Here is a 16030-nt window from a genome sequence, read left to right as displayed (position 1 = left end):
AAAATAGATAAGCCTCTAGCCAGACTTATTAAGAAGAAAAGAGAGTCAACACAAATCAACAGTATCAGAAACGAGAAAGGAAATATCACGACGGACCCCACGGAAATGCAAAGAATTATTGGAGAATACTATGAAAACCTATATGCTAACAAGCTGGGAAACCTAGGAGAAATGGACAACTTCCTAGAAAAATATAACCTTCCAAGATTGACCCAGGAAGAAACAGAAAATCTAAACAGACCAATTACCAGCAACGAAATTGAAGAGGTAATCAAAAAACTACCAAAGAACAAAACCCCCGGGCCAGATGGATTTACCTCGGAATTTTATCAGACGTACAGGGAAGACATAATACCCATTCTCCTTAAAGTCTTCCAAAAAATAGAGGAGGAGGGGATACTCCCAAACTCATTCTATGAAGCTAACATCACCCTAATACCAAAACCAGGCAAAGACCCCACCAAAAAAGAAAACTACAGACCAATATCCCTGATGAACGTAGATGCAAAAATACTCAACAAAATATTAGCAAACCGAATTCAAAAATACATCAAAAGGATCATACACCATGACCAAGTGGGATTCATTCCAGGGATGCAAGGATGGTACAACATTCGAAAGTCCATCAACATCATCCACCACATCAACAAAAAGAAAGACAAAAACCACATGATCATCTCCATAGATGCTGAAAAAGCATTTGACAAAGTTCAACATCCATTCATGTTAAAAACTCTCAGCAAAATGGGAATAGAGGGCAAGTACCTCAACATAATAAAGGCCATCTATGATAAACCCACAGCCAACATTATATTGAACAGCGAGAAGCTGAAAGCATTTCCTCTGAGATCGGGAACTAGACAGGGATGCCCACTCTCTCCACTGTTATTTAACATAGTACTGGAGGTCCTAGCCACGGCAATCAGACAAAATAAAGAAATACAAGGAATCCAGATTGGTAAAGAAGAAGTTAAACTGTCACTATTTGCAGATGACATGATACTGTACATAAAAAACCCTAAAGACTCCACCCCAAAACTACTAGAACTGATATCGGAATACAGCAAAGTTGCAGGATACAAAATCAACACACAGAAATCTGTGGCTTTCCTATATACTAACAATGAACCAACAGAGAGAGAAATCAGGAAAACAACTCCATTCACAATTGCATCAAAAAAAATAAAATACCTAGGCATAAACCTAACCAAAGAAGTGAAAGACTTATACTCTGAAAACTACAAGTCACTCTTAAGAGAAATTAAAGGGGACACTAACAGATGGAAACTCATCCCATGCTCGTGGCTAGGAAGAATTAATATCGTTAAAATGGCCATCCTGCCCAAAGCAATATACAGATTTGATGCAATCCCTATGAAACTACCAGCAACATTCTTCAATGAACTGGAACAAATAATTCAAAAATTCATATGGAAACACCAAAGACCCCGAATAGCCAAAGCAATCCTGAGAAAGAAGAATAAAGTAGGGGGGATCTCACTCCCCAACTTCAAGCTCTACTATAAAGCCATAGTAATCAAGACAATTTGGTACTGGCACAAGAGCAGAGCCACAGACCAATGGAACAGACTAGAGAATCCAGACATTAACCCAGACATATATGGTCAATTAATATTTGATAAAGGAGCCATGGACATACAATGGCGAAATGACAGTCTCTTCAACAGGTGGTGCTGGCAAAACTGGACAGCTACATGTAGGAGAATGAAACTGGACCATTGTCTAACCCCATATACAAAAGTAAACTCAAAATGGATCAAAGACCTGAATGTAAGCCATGAAACCATTAAACTCCTGGAAGAAAACATAGGCGAAAACCTCTTAGACATAAACATGAGTGACCTCTTCTTGAACATATCTCCCCGGGCAAGGAAAACAACAGCAAAAATGAGTAAGTGGGACTATATTAAGCTGAAAAGCTTCTGTACAGCAAAAGACACCATCAATAGAACAAGAAGGATCCCTACAGTATGGGAGAATATATTTGAAAATGACACATCCGATAAAGGCTTGACGTCCAGAATATATAAGGAGCTCTCACGCCTCAACAAACAAAAAACAAATAACCCAATTAAAAAATGGGCAGAGGAACTGAACAGACAGTTCTCCAAAAAAGAAATACAGATGGCCAACAGACACATGAAAAGATGCTCCACATCGCTAATTATCAGAGAAATGCAAATTAAAACTACAATGAGGTATCACCTCACACCAGTAAGGATGGCTGCCATCCAAAAGACAAACAACAACAAATGTTGGCGAGGCTGTGGAGAAAGGGGAACCCTCCTACACTGCTGGTGGGAATGTAAGTTAGTTCAACCATTGTGGAAAGCAGTATGGAGGTACATCAAAATGCTCAAAACAGACTTACCATTTGACCCAGGAATTGCACTCCTAGGAATTTACCCTAAGAATGCAGCAATCAAGTTTGAGAAAGACAGATGCACCCCTATGTTTATTGCAGCACTATTTACAATAGCCAAGAATTGGAAGCAACCTAAATGTCCATCAATAGATGAATGGATAAAGAAGATGTGGTACATATACACAATGGAATACTACTCAGCTATAAGAAAAGGGCAAATCCAATCATTTGCAGCAACATGGATGGAGCTGGAGGGTATTATGCTCAGTGAAACAAGCCAAGCGGAGAAAGAGAAATACCAAATGATTTCACTTATCTGTGGAATATAAGAACAAAGGAAAAACTGAAGGAACAAAACAGCAGCAGAATCACAGAACTCAAGAATGGACTAACAGGTAAGAAAGGGAAAGGGACTGGGGAGGATGGGTGGGTAGGGAGGGATAAGAGGGGGGAGAAGTAGGGGGGTATTAAGATTAACATGCATGGGGGAGTAGGAGAAAAGGGAGGGCTGTACAACACAGAGAAGGCAAGTAGTGATTCTACAACATTTTGCTATGCTGATGGACAGTGACTGTAAAGGGGTTTATAGGGGAGACCTGGTATAGGGGAGAGCCTAGTAAACATAATATTCGTCAGGTAAGTGTAGATTAGTGATAGCAAAAAAAAAAAAAAGGGTAGTTCCTGTGTGGTAACCTCCAACGAGTTCTACACAAGGGTATAAAGGGCATATAAAAGTGTAGGCAAAGGGTCTGTTTGTGTTTATACAGAGGATCAAAGCCTAATTGGGCTACCCCGAAAATGAACTAAGATACGATATGAAAAAGAACTTCCAACATCTGCACCCTCTGGAAGACTCATGCCAGAAGATGATCATCAAAAAACCCCAACAAAGATCCACGCACTGCTACAGCTGTAGATGCACTCATCCCACCAGTTCCTGGACTTGCCATGTGAATGAGGATGGAGATATCTAAGCTGGCCTGTGCATACAGTAAAACAACAAAATTGGACTGGATCTATACTGTTGGAACTCAACCAAGAATTTGGAGAAGTGCAAATTGTAGCGCTCCAAAGTCTTACAACTACAAACTATTTATTGTTAAAAGAACATATGGCATGTGAACAGTCCCCAGGAATGGGTTGTTTTAATTTGTCTGATTTCTCTCAGACTGTTCAAGTTCATTTGGACAATATCCACCATATCATAGATAAGTTTTCACAAATGCCTAAGGTGCCTAACTGGTTTTCTTGGTTTCACTGCAGATGGCTGGTAATTACAGATATGCTTTGGTTATGTAACTATACTCCTATTATGTTAATGTGTGTGTGCAATTTAAGTAGTAGCTTAAAACCTATACATGCTGAAGTTACTCTACAAGAAGATATATCAAAGAAATAATCAATCTTCCCATGTTTTCTTCCGCCTGCTACTTCTATAGCTTTTCTTCTTCCTTCCTAATTACAACCCTTAAATAGAATTCGTGCCTCATATCAAATTTACCGAGTATCATAATTCTTCCAAGTGGTAAAGATACCTCAAGACAAATGCTGGGCATAGAAGCCACAGGGCATAAATATGCAAAGAAGTAAAAAGCTAACTTTTTCAAACAATAAGGCTTCTCTCTCACTTACCAACTTCACATTTCCCTGTATGGCCCCGGAAGATGACTGGTTAGCCAGAGACGGGTAAGATTCCTCAAGGGAGGAACAACCTAAGACAGGCACAGTCGCAGTGGGGCCATCAGGTGAGAAATTGGGGATCAACAGAGGTGAGGCTTAGAACCTCACCCCTCCGTTCTGAGAGAAATCTTCTGCATACGTGGATGTTTTATTGCCCTGGTCTAGCTTGGATTAACACATAGTCTACAGGCACACACCTGATCATCTACATGTGCTCTCTTACAACACTAAACTATGTTTTCTACCTTTATCTTGTATCTACCTACCACTTCAGCATTTTATTAAAAATAATAATAATAAAGAGAGAAATGTGGTATCCACATATAAATCAAGTATAAAAACCAAATGAGTATTCATATTTGAACTGACTGTTTATAGTTCATAATGCATGAGCAAAACCGAAAGTTTCTGTGATGACTGCCCTTGTACTGTTCACTATGTAACTTATTCATTATGTAAGAATTTGTTCTACATGTAAAAACTTGTTTGTTATGCCTCAGAAGATTGGAGACTGACAAAAATTAGGCTTGGGGTGGAATAATGATTGTGCATTGAGCATTGACTCCCCTATACAGAATTTTATTGTCGTTAACAACCATTTGATCAATAAATATGAGAGATGCCCTCACAAAAAAAAAAAAAAAAAAAGGACAGACTTCCAATGGTAAAATAAATTAGTAACCGGGATGTAATGTATAGCATAAGGAATATAGTCAAGATATTGTAACAGCCTGGTAGGGTGATAGCTGGAACCTAGAATTATGTATATAAATGTTCTACCACTGTGTTGTACACTTGAAACTCATGTAATGTAATACTGTGTGTCAACTACCCTTCAATAAAAAAAATAATTATTAAAAAAAAACAACAACAACAACAAAAAAAAAACAACAACAACAAAAAAAAAAAAACCAATGGATCAATGACCAAATTAAAACAGAGATCAAGCAATATATGGACATAAATGGTAACAACAGCACAAAGCCCCAACTTCTGTGGGACACAGCAAAGGGAGTTCTAAGAGGAAAGTATATAGCAATCCAGGCCTATTTAAAGAAGGAAGAACAATCCCAAATGAATAGTCTAAATTCACAATTATTGAAACTGGAGAAAGAAGAACAAATGAAGCCCAAAGTCAGCAGAAGGAGGGACATAATAAAGATCAGAGATGAAATAAATAAAATTGAGAATAAAAAAACAAGAGAAAAAATTAATGAAACCAAGAGCTGTTCTTTGAGAAAAGAAAATAGATAACCCCCAGCCAGACTTATTAAGAAAAAAAGAGAATCTACACACATAAACAGAATCAGAAATGAGAATGGGAAAAGCACAAGGGACACCACAGAACTACAAAGAATTATTAGAGAATACTATGAAAATCTATATGCTAACAAACTGGATAACCTAGAAGAAAAACTACCCAAGAACAAAACCCCCGGGCCAGATGGATTTACCACTGAATTTTATCAGACATTTAGAGAAAACATAATACCCATTCTCCTTAATGTTTTCCAATAAATAGAAAAGGAGGGAATACTTCCAAACTCATTCTATGAAGCCAGCATCACTCTAATACCAAACCCAGGCAAAGACACCCCAAAAAAAGAAAACTACAGACCAATATCCCTGATGAACATAGATGCAAAAATACTCAACAAAATATTAGCAAACTGAATTCAAAAATACATCAAGAGGATCATAATCCATGATCAAGTGGGATTCACCCCATGGATGCAATGATGGTAGAACATTCGAAAATCCATCAACATCATCCACCACATCAACAAAAAGGACAAAAACTACATGATCATTTCCATAGATGCTCAAAAAGCATTTGACAAAATTCAACATCCATTCATGACAAAAACTCTCTACAAAATGGGGAATAGAGGGCAAGTACCTCAACATAATAAAGGCCGTATATGACAAGCCCACAGCTAACATCATACTTAACAGCAAGAAGCTGAAAGCTTTTCCTCTAAGATCGGGAACAAGACAGGGATACCCATTCTCCCCACTGTTATTCAACATAGTTCTGGAGGTCCTAGCCACGGCAATCAGACAACACAAAGAAATAAAAGGCATCAAGATTGGTGAGGAAGAAGTCAAACTGTCACTGTTTGCAGATGACATAATATTGTACATAAAATACCCTAAAGAATCCACTCCAAAAGTTCTGGAACACTTACTGAAAATACTGGAAAACTTGGACTGGATCACTGACGGAAGAACCAAGGGCCACTCAGAGGTCTTGGAGTGTTGCGGTTTTATTCTACACTGGCAGGCTCAGAGGGGAGTAATCTCCCAAGGTCTGAGCCCCAAGCACAAGCAAGGGGAGCAATTTATATTATTTTGATATGTGGCTTTTTGGCATGCACAGGGCAAAAGAGGATCCCAGAGGAGGGGAGGGATGAGCTGGGAGTGCTTTGCCAAGCAGAGGGAAAAAAGCAGTTTGCTGATCTTGACAGGTGTGTTGAATATTTTCCTTATCAGAAGTAATATCTGAATTCAGCAAAGTTGCAGGATACAAAATTAATACACAGAAATCTGTTGCTTTCCTATACACTAACAATGAACTAGCAGAAAGAGAAATCAGGAAAACAATTCCATTCACAATTGCATCAAAAAGAATTAAATACCTAGGAATAAACCTAACCAAGGAAGTGAAAGAGACACTCTAAAGAGAAATTAAAGGGGACACTAATAAATGGAAATTCATACCATGCTCTTGGCTAGGAAAACTTAATATTGTTAAAATGTTGCCTAAAGCATCCTGCCTAAAGCAATCTACAGATTCAATGCGATCCCTATCAAAATACTGACAGCATTCTTCAACAAACTGGAACAAATAGTTCTAAAGTTCATATAGAACCACAAAAGACCCTGAATAGCCAAAGCAATCCTGAAAAGGAAGAATAAGGCAGGGGGGATCTTGCTCTGCAACTTCAAGCTCTACTACAAAGCCACAGTAATCAAGACAATTTGGTACTGGCACAAGAACAGATCCATAGACCAGTGGAACAGAATAGAGAGTCCAGATATAAACCCAAGCATATATGGTCAATTAATATATGATAAAGGAGCTATGGACATACAATGGGGAAATGACAGCCTCTTCAACAGCTGGTGTTGGTAAAACTGGACAGCTACATGTAGGAGAATTAAATGGGATTATTGTCTAACTCCACACACAAAAGTAAACTCGAAATGGATCAAAGACCTGAATATAAGTCATGAAACCATAAAACTCTTAGAAGACAACATAGGTAAAACTCTCTTGAATATAAACTTGAACAACTTCTTCATGAACATATCTCCCTGGGCAAGGGAAACAAAAGCAAAAATGAACAAGAGGGACTATATCAAACTAAAAAGCTTCCGTACAGCAAAGGACACCATCAATAGAACAAAAAGACATCCTACAATATGGGAGAATATATTCATAAATGACATAACTGATAATAGGTTGATATCCAAAATATACAAAGAGCTCATGCAGCTCAACAAATAAAAAGCAAATAACTGAGTTAAAAAATGGTCAGGGGATCTGAACAGCCAATTCTCCAAGGAAGAAATTCAGATGGCCAACAGGCACATGAAAAGATGCTGCACATCACTAATCATCAGAGAAATTCAAATTAAAATCACAATGAGATATCACCTCACACCAGTAAGGATCGCCACCATCCAAAAGACAAACAACAACAAATGTTGATGTGGATGCGGAGAAAGAGGAACCCTCCTACACTACTGGTAGGAATGTAAATTAGTTCAACCATTGTGGAAAGCAGTATGGAGGTTCCTCAAAAAACTAAAAGTAGAAATACCATTTGACCCAGGAATTCCACTCCTAGGAATTTACCCTAAGAATGCAGCAGCCCAGTTTGAAAAAGACATATGCACCCCTATGTTTATCACAGCACTGTTTACAATAGCGAGGAAATGGAAGCAACCTAAGTGTCCATCAGTAGATGAATGGATAAAGATGTGGTACATATACACAATGGAATATTACTCAGCCATAAGAAAGAAACAAATCCTACCATTTGCAACAACATAGATGGACCTAGAGGGTATTATGCTCAGTGAAATAAGCCAGGTGGAGAAAGACAAGTATCAAATGATTTCACTCATCTGTGGAGTATAAGAACAAAGAAAAACAGAAGGAATAAAACAGCAGCAGACTCACAGAACCCAAGAATGGACTAACAGTTACCAAAGGGAAAGGGACTGGGGAGGATGGGTGGGAAGGGAGGAGGGATAAGGGGAAAAAGGGGCATTACGATTAGCACACATAATGTAGGGTGGTCATGGGGAAGGCAGTATAGCACAGAGAAGACAAGCAGTGACTCTCTAGCATCTTACTACGCTGGTGGACAGTGACTGTAATGGGGGGGGTGTGGGGGACTCGATAATGGGGGGAATCTAGTAACCACAATGTTGCTCATGTAACTATATTAATGATACCAAAATAAAACAAACAAACAAACAAACAAACACACATGCACTCTCCCCAAATTATTCAGGAGAGAAAATGAGGGGCTGCAGTTTTGACCAGAAGCCCCTCCAGCAGCCCCTCCAGCACCTCTCAGAGGTCATGAGACTCCCGAGCTCAGGGGCTGAACCCACCTGCTCCACTGGGGGCTGCCTCCACCTGAAGCATCTGCTTCAATGGAAGGCCCCCTACCCTCTGACTCCACATTTATGGTGAAGGCTGTAGAGCACAGGGGAGGAACAGTTTTTTTTTTTGACAAATGCACTATTTACAACACTCTGCACTCTTAGTGTTCCTGCGACTACCCCACCGATGAAGAATTCCAGCATAAACCACCACGCTTATCACACAGAATACCACATCACATTATTATTTTTGCAAATGAATCTGTCTCATCAACTCCTAAAGTACTGAGAAGTTCAAACCAGAAAGAACTCCACTTTTCCCCACAAGGACATCCACAACAAGCATTCTGATGAGCTCCCACAACGTGCGCCGCACCCTTCTGAAGGAGGAAAGAGCACAGTAGAACAGTTAATGTACCATGTTAAGGGTAGGGTTTCCAAACACAAAAGACAGGGACTGGTCTGCTAACTGACGCTGCTGGGTGTGAACACGAGTCTCAATAACATAGAGCACACAGGTGACAAGGGACAGGCATGATTCCCAAGCTCACATGCAGGTGTCACAGCACTGGTGACTCCTGGGTGGGCAGGGGGCTCAAGCAATAAGCCTGGCTACACCCAGCCCATCAGAAGGCTGCACGCGATGCTATTCCATGGACAGAGGGGACTGCAAAAGGACTCAAGAACCCTGAACCTTCCCACAGAAGAGCCAGCCTCCTGTGGCCAAGGCAGGCACAGCACCAAACACACAGCTTCCCAGTGCTGCCCAGACTGGCCCACTCTGTGTCCCCCAGCCTCCGTTGCTAAGCAGGTCTATCCACCTTGGGCTTTCCTGAGGGTACTCAGAAGGCTGGGCACCTCCCAAGGTCACAGGTAGGAGATGCTGAACTGACCCAGGCCCTGGCCCTCCATAGCCGGTGCTGCTCTACTGGGATCTGAGCAGTAATGGCAACACTGAGCAGGGCACCAGGAGCCACAGCCTAATGTGGCAGCCCATCCTCAGAGCGCCAGCCTTACCCCAGCTGGATGTGAGCTGCACAGGATGTTCTGGAGTGGTGAGCAAAACCACCGAGACGATTTTGGTTAAAAAAACCAGACCACAGAGCCCCATGTCACGTCGGCCCTAGGGGGACTTAGGAAGACAACGTCAGGTCAGCAGGTACAATCAGAGGCGAGAAAGGTGATGGGCCAGCTAGGTCATCTTGTGGCTGGGCTTGGGCTGCGGGTCAGTAAATCCCGTGAGTCAGGAACGTCTCCACCCATCTCCACAAGTGAGCGCCGAGACCCTTCTGGGTGCTCGATGGCAGCCTGTGCAGGAGTCTGGGACGAGGGCCAGGCACTCACCTGTGGGCTCCTGGGTGAGACACAGCCTCTTGGGAGCTGGAATCATGCCAACCTTCAGGGACTTGCTGCTGACCCTCTTCCGAGGGAAGCAGGCCCCCAAGGCGGCCTGGGACGGGGTGGGGGTGCCAGCCTGGCCATCGTCCGCCACCTCGCTCGGGAAACTGTCAGCAGGAGGGCTGGCGCCAGAGCCCTGGGCCTCAGCGGTCCCCCGCACGTGCCGGGAAGCCCCTCCGCGGGTGGGGGCCTCCTCGCCGTCCTCCTCGTCCTCCTCACCGTCCGCGTCCTCGCCGTCCTCGTCGTCCTCGTCCCCAGGCATCATGTCGGGGCTCTCCGGCTCTGCCTCGTGCTGCGGGGGCTTGTCCTCAAACTCTCCTCCCCCACCGACAGGCTCCAGGAGACTCTCCTGGGAATCGGCTCCCTCGCCGGTGCAGAGGTTCAGCAGAGGCGATGAAAAACAAATCGAGGGGCACAGTTCAAATACTTTCTTGCGATAGAATTTGAACGCTGAGCTATTTTGGTCATGGAGGAACCTGGGATAGAGATGCAACACCCTGGTTAACCAGAAGTTCCTCTAAACATTCTGCTTTGCTGACACTGTCCGAGCAGGAGGGACAAAGCTGGCAGTGCACAAAGGAGTGCATCACCTGGCCTCTCCCCACTCTATGGCTGATGGGGCCACTGCACCATGACAGGCCTCTGTTTCAAGGGACAGAGGTGGAGGAACAGGCGCGTGAGGACAACCAGGGAAGGTGCTGGAAGGAGCCCCCACACTGCAGCCAGGGTCTGCCCTCACTGGCTCTGTCCCGGCCGCCTGGGCCTTGTCCGACTCCTCTCACACTCCCAGGTCTGAGATGGGGGAAGGCGCGCTCCCTCTAGGGCCACATCCTACAGCAAAGCTACGTGAATATGGTGGCAATAGGCTTCTCTGCACTTCTGAGTCCAACGGCCCCTGGACCTGTGGCCCCAGCTGGGGGCTGCAGCTGGCATGTGAAACTGCAAAAACACCTGCCCAGAGAGAGTTTCGTGACGTGTGTTGAAGGAGAGGGCACTTGTTCTCACATAGGACAACTCAACCTCATTAAGAGTATCAGTGCTCCTTTAACCAATATATTGATGTATAGATCTATCCCAATACAGGCATCATTTTTTTCTGGATCTGGACCAAATGATTCCAAAGTTCACAGAGAAAAATAAATATGTAAAAGGATCTAGGAGAACTGTGAATGAGATCAATGAAGGATTCCAGCCCCACAAGGTGGTGATGCTTCTATAGTTGGAACAGCATGTTACTGGTCCATGAGTGGACGGACAGACCGACCAAGAGAAAGGCCAGACACACAGTATCTGATGAAGGTAGTCAATCAAACCACTTCAAGAAAGATGATCTTTTCAATGAATGGTGTTGGGACAACTGGGCAGCTTTTCAGAGAAATATTTAAGTTGGATGTCTTGTACCCTCTGCTCTAGACCCAACAAAGGTAGGGGATATAAATGTAAAGACCAAGCCATAGAAATTCTAGAAGAAAATACATAAGTGCTTTTATAGAAACCTGAGTGTGGGAAAATTTCTCCTAGTTATGACTCAGTATCAAGGGGCAATAAAGGAAAAATCAAGAAATCCAACTATATGAAACACTTCTACATTGCAGAACATACCACAGCAAAGTGGAAGATAAACGTCCAGCTAAAGATTATATGCAATTACATCACGGTCAGAGCTTCTAAAGACCAAGAAAGAAGTCTAAAGAGTGCTGGCAAAACTGGACAGCTACATGTAAGAGAATGAAACTGGATCACTGTCTAACCCCATACACAAAAGTAAATTCGAAATGGATCAAAGACTTGAACATAAGTCATGAAACCATAAAACTCTTAGAAAAAAACATAGGCAAAAATTTCTTAGACATAACCATGAGTGACCTCTTCTTGAACATATCTCCCCGGGCAAGGAAAACAAAATCAAAAATGAACAAGTGGGACTATATCAAGCTGAAAAGCTTCTGTACAGCAAAGGACACCACCAATAGAACAAAAAGGTATCCTACAGTATGGGAGAATATATTCATAAATGACAGATCCAATAAAGGGTTGACATCCAAAATATATAAAGAGCTCACACACCTCAAAAAACAAAAAGCAAATAATCCAATTAAAAAATGGGCAGAGGAGCTGAATAGACAGTTCTCTAAAGAAATTCAGATGGCCAACAGACACATGAAAAGATGCTCCACATTGCTTGTCATCAGAAAAATGCAAATTAAAACCAAAATGAGATATCACCTCACACCAGTAAGGATGGCTACCATCCAAAAGACAAACAACAACAAATGTTGGCGAGGTTGTGGAGAAAGGGGAACCCTCCTACACTGCTGGTGGGAATGTAAATTAGTTCAACCATTGTGGAAAGCAGTATGGAGGTTCCTCAAAAAACTAAAAGTAGAAATACCATTTGACCCAGGAATTCCACTCCTAGGAATTTACCCTAAGAATGCAGCACTCCAGTTTGAAAAAGACAGATGCACCCCTATGTTTATCGCTGCACTGTTTACAATAGCCAAGATATGGAAGCAACCTAAATGTCCATCAGTAGATGAATGGATAAAGAAGATGTGCTTTATATACACAATGGAATATTACTCAGCCATAAGGAGAAAAACAGATCCTAACATTTGCAACAACATGGATGGAGCTAGAGGGTATTATGCTCAGTGAAATAAGCCAGGCGGAGAAAGACAAGTACCAAATGATTTCACTCATATGTGGAGTATAAAAACAAAGGAAAACTGAAGGAACAAAACAGCAGAATCACAGAACCCAAGAATGGACTAACAGTTACCAAAGGGAAAAGGACTGGGGAGGATGGGTGGGAAGAGAGGGATAAGGGTGGGGAAAAAGAAAGGGGGCATTATGATTAGCACGTATAGTGCGTGGGGGGCACAGGGAGGGCTGTGCAACACAGAGAAGTAGTGATTTTACAGCATCTTACTACGCAGATGAACAGTGACTGTGAAGGGGTATGTGGGGGGGACTTGGTGAAGGGGGGAGCCTAGTAAACATAATGTCTGTCCTTCATGTAATTGTAGATTAATGATACCAAAATAAAAAAAAAATGAAAAAAAAGAAGTCTAAAGAACCTGAGAGAAAAGGGCAAAGATGCAAAAACTTCTGCCCTCCAAAAGACACTGCTAGAAGACAAGTCACTGGGGGGAAATACCTGGAACTCACACATCTGATAAAGGTCAGTCCCAAGAACATATAATGAACTCTAGAATTCACCAGTAAGTAAGTGAATACAACCCAATCAAAGATGCACCAAAGAGCCGAACAGACACTTCACTGAAGAAATATGGAAAGTTTGCCAACATGCCCAAAGCTGCTCAGCACCATCAGTCTAACCTCAGAGAAATGGGTCTAACCCAGAGTGCGACAGCCCCATCCCACACTGGGACACTAACACGAAGAACCGCCCTGGCAAGTGCCGTCAGGATGGGAAGACCTGGAACTCTCGTCCAGGCAGCTGGAAATGCACACAGGAGAGCCACTTTGAAAGGAAGTTCGGCAATTTAAGTCATACAATGGAGCCAGCCTTTCTCCCCACTGGTATTTTCTGGAGAGAAATGAAAGCGGACCTTGTAGATGAATGCTCCCAGTAGCTTTACCCGTGATCATCCCAGATTGGAAACATCTCAACGCCACTGTCAGGTGAGCAGGTCAGTAACTGTGGCCCAGCCACAGGATGCGATACACCCAGCAGTAAGAGGAATAAGCTGTGGACTCACAACAACACAGCTGAACCCAAAGAATTATGCTGAGTAAGAAGCCAAACAAAAGGGGAAAACTAACTGAATTGACATAAAATTCTAGAAAATGCAAACCATTTACAGTGAGAGAGCTGATCAGCAGCTGCCTGGAGGGAGCGATGACAAATGCACAAGGGAACTTCTGGGTCATGGGTGTGTCACCACCTTGACGATGGTGATGGCTGCACGGGGGTAGACAGGCATTAATTCATCAAGCGGTTACATGTAGTTTATGGTGTGCCAATCATTCCCCAACAAACCTGCTTTCTAAAAAAAGGACAAAACTGCACCACAGGTGGGATCTGTGCTATAATTAAAGTTGTATATTGTGTGTACATTCCGAATTATTCACAAAATGTCTCTGATTCACTCCAGGACCTCCCAAGGCAAGTTCAAGCCGTGTCAGACCCAGAAGCCCCATGGACTACTACGATATGGAGCTGGGTTTTCAAAATCCTTTTGAAGCCATGAAACTGCAAATGGTGATGGAAATGGAACCCAGGATAGAAGTGCCCATCTTCCAAGGCCCTCTCGACTGACCAGTGATGGAGACCTAACTGCACCCCCTCTCAGCACGAAGCAGCCAGAGCGGTCGTCGCCCCTTCCCCTAGCAGCAGCTAGGGTCTCCATCTGCAGAGTGGGGAATGAGACAGGGACCATGGGCTTAGACAGAGGAGGGTGAGGGCCTCCAGAAAAAACAAAGCAAGATAATCCGTTGTGGGATTTGCTTTGGCCTGCTGGGGGGCCCAGTTTATTTTTCTAACTTTACCCAAGTGCTGCTTTTCTTCCTCTGGTCCTAAAGAAATTATTTGCAACTTGGGCAATGCAAGCCCCAAACAACTAGTAAAAACAGGAAGGATTCCATCTTGAAAATAAGATTGCATCCTAAAACCCAATTAGTCAAAAGGTAAATTTCTTAACAAACAGACAGTAAGTAACTCAGCCCACCTTGGGAGCAAAGCAGGCAGTCTTGAGTGATATGCTCCCAGACCAGGAAGCTGCTATCCTGGGAGGGAATCAGAGCAGTAAATTCCTTATAAATAACCAGGAAGACTAATAAGAAACAATGTCTCTTCAAAGATAAACATTTTGGGACCACTTAGCAGGTGTGCATCCCTAGCCCTGTCTCTCAACTGCCTATAAAGCCCTAGACAACTCACCACCCCGGGGCTCTCTTGTCCCCTCCTGGCCTGAGCCAGGAGCTCTGCCCTCTCGCTTTATCTCTAAAAAAAAGCCTCTGCCTTGCTCTCCTAAAAAAAAAAGGACAAAACTATCTTTTTTAAGAAAGCAAATGAATGAAATGAGTGGTTTACAGAAATACATAAAGGGTATTTTATGAAAAGGTGTTCAATTTCACTCACAAGAAAAACACAAACTAAAGCTTCACTGAGAAAATTAGAAATTTCTCACCACTCCTGCTGACTCAAAGGCACACGAAAAGGGGAGAGGTGGGGAGGGGCACTCCAACAGCCCTGGGGAGGGGACTCTGCACTGTGCAACACAACTGTGCTTATACTGACCTTTGACCTACAATCCCTTTTCTGGAAGATACCTGATAATTCTCTCCAAAAACACAATGATCCCAGGTTGCTGGTGTGGAGGAAGGGACAGTGTCTTCTGGGGAACACTGCTCAGAAAAGGCTATCAGAGGGTGACGGATAACTCCAAATCCTGGTGGTGCCAAGAGCCCAGGGTAATGCAACAAATCTCCATTTGCATTGACCTTGGACCCAAAAATCTCCCTGTGAATGGCAGTTTTCAATGGAGGAAATAAAAACTGATTAAATGTTCCCAGCTGCCCCTTTCCAAGCTGTCCCCTCACCCAGCGCCACTTGCATGGTGCAGCCCAACTCTGAGGTGTGCACGGCTAGCAGCTCCCGAGGCTCATAAAGGGCAGAACCAGGCTGAGCACCTGTGAAGCTGGCAGCACTCCATGGGATGGTCTGGGTCTCAAAGGGCAGGACCCACTCAAGGTCCCCAGCAAGCAGGAAGCGTGTGCTCGGTCACTACTAGAAATGCTGGAGGACATGTTAAGTTTTTAACTTATTTTTAATTAAACTAAGACAACTCTCCAGCATGTGGGAAGCATGATGAGGGTCCAGTGCTGCAGCTGACTGTAGGATACAACACACACAGGAACATGTACGGAGCCCCGCCTGCTCTGGGGGGAGCCCAGCAGGAACGTGAGGCCCCCAGGTGG

At 43.2% G+C, this 16030-nt stretch overlaps 1 protein-coding gene across 5 annotated transcripts in view; it reads right to left on the bottom strand.

Annotated features, from left to right (window-relative positions):
- Positions 1–16030, bottom strand: part of SUGP2 (SURP and G-patch domain containing 2) — a 47800-nt gene that overhangs the window by 11889 nt on the left and 19881 nt on the right. For all 5 annotated transcript variants that reach the window (XR_008993045.1, XM_057489985.1, XM_057489983.1 and 2 more), the window contains one exon: positions 10031–10560. Coding sequence is in view for 4 of the 5 variants with exons in the window: in XM_057489985.1 (XP_057345968.1) it covers positions 10031–10560 (530 nt within the window). In the remaining variant the exon portion in view is untranslated. The remainder of the gene's footprint in view (positions 1–10030; positions 10561–16030) is intronic.

This window comes from Manis pentadactyla, chromosome 12, assembly GCF_030020395.1.
Source record: "Manis pentadactyla isolate mManPen7 chromosome 12, mManPen7.hap1, whole genome shotgun sequence".
Lineage (NCBI taxonomy): Eukaryota > Metazoa > Chordata > Mammalia > Pholidota > Manidae > Manis > Manis pentadactyla.
The sequence above is the reverse complement of the archived record's forward strand: the minus strand, read 5'-3'. Positions and strand labels throughout refer to the sequence as shown.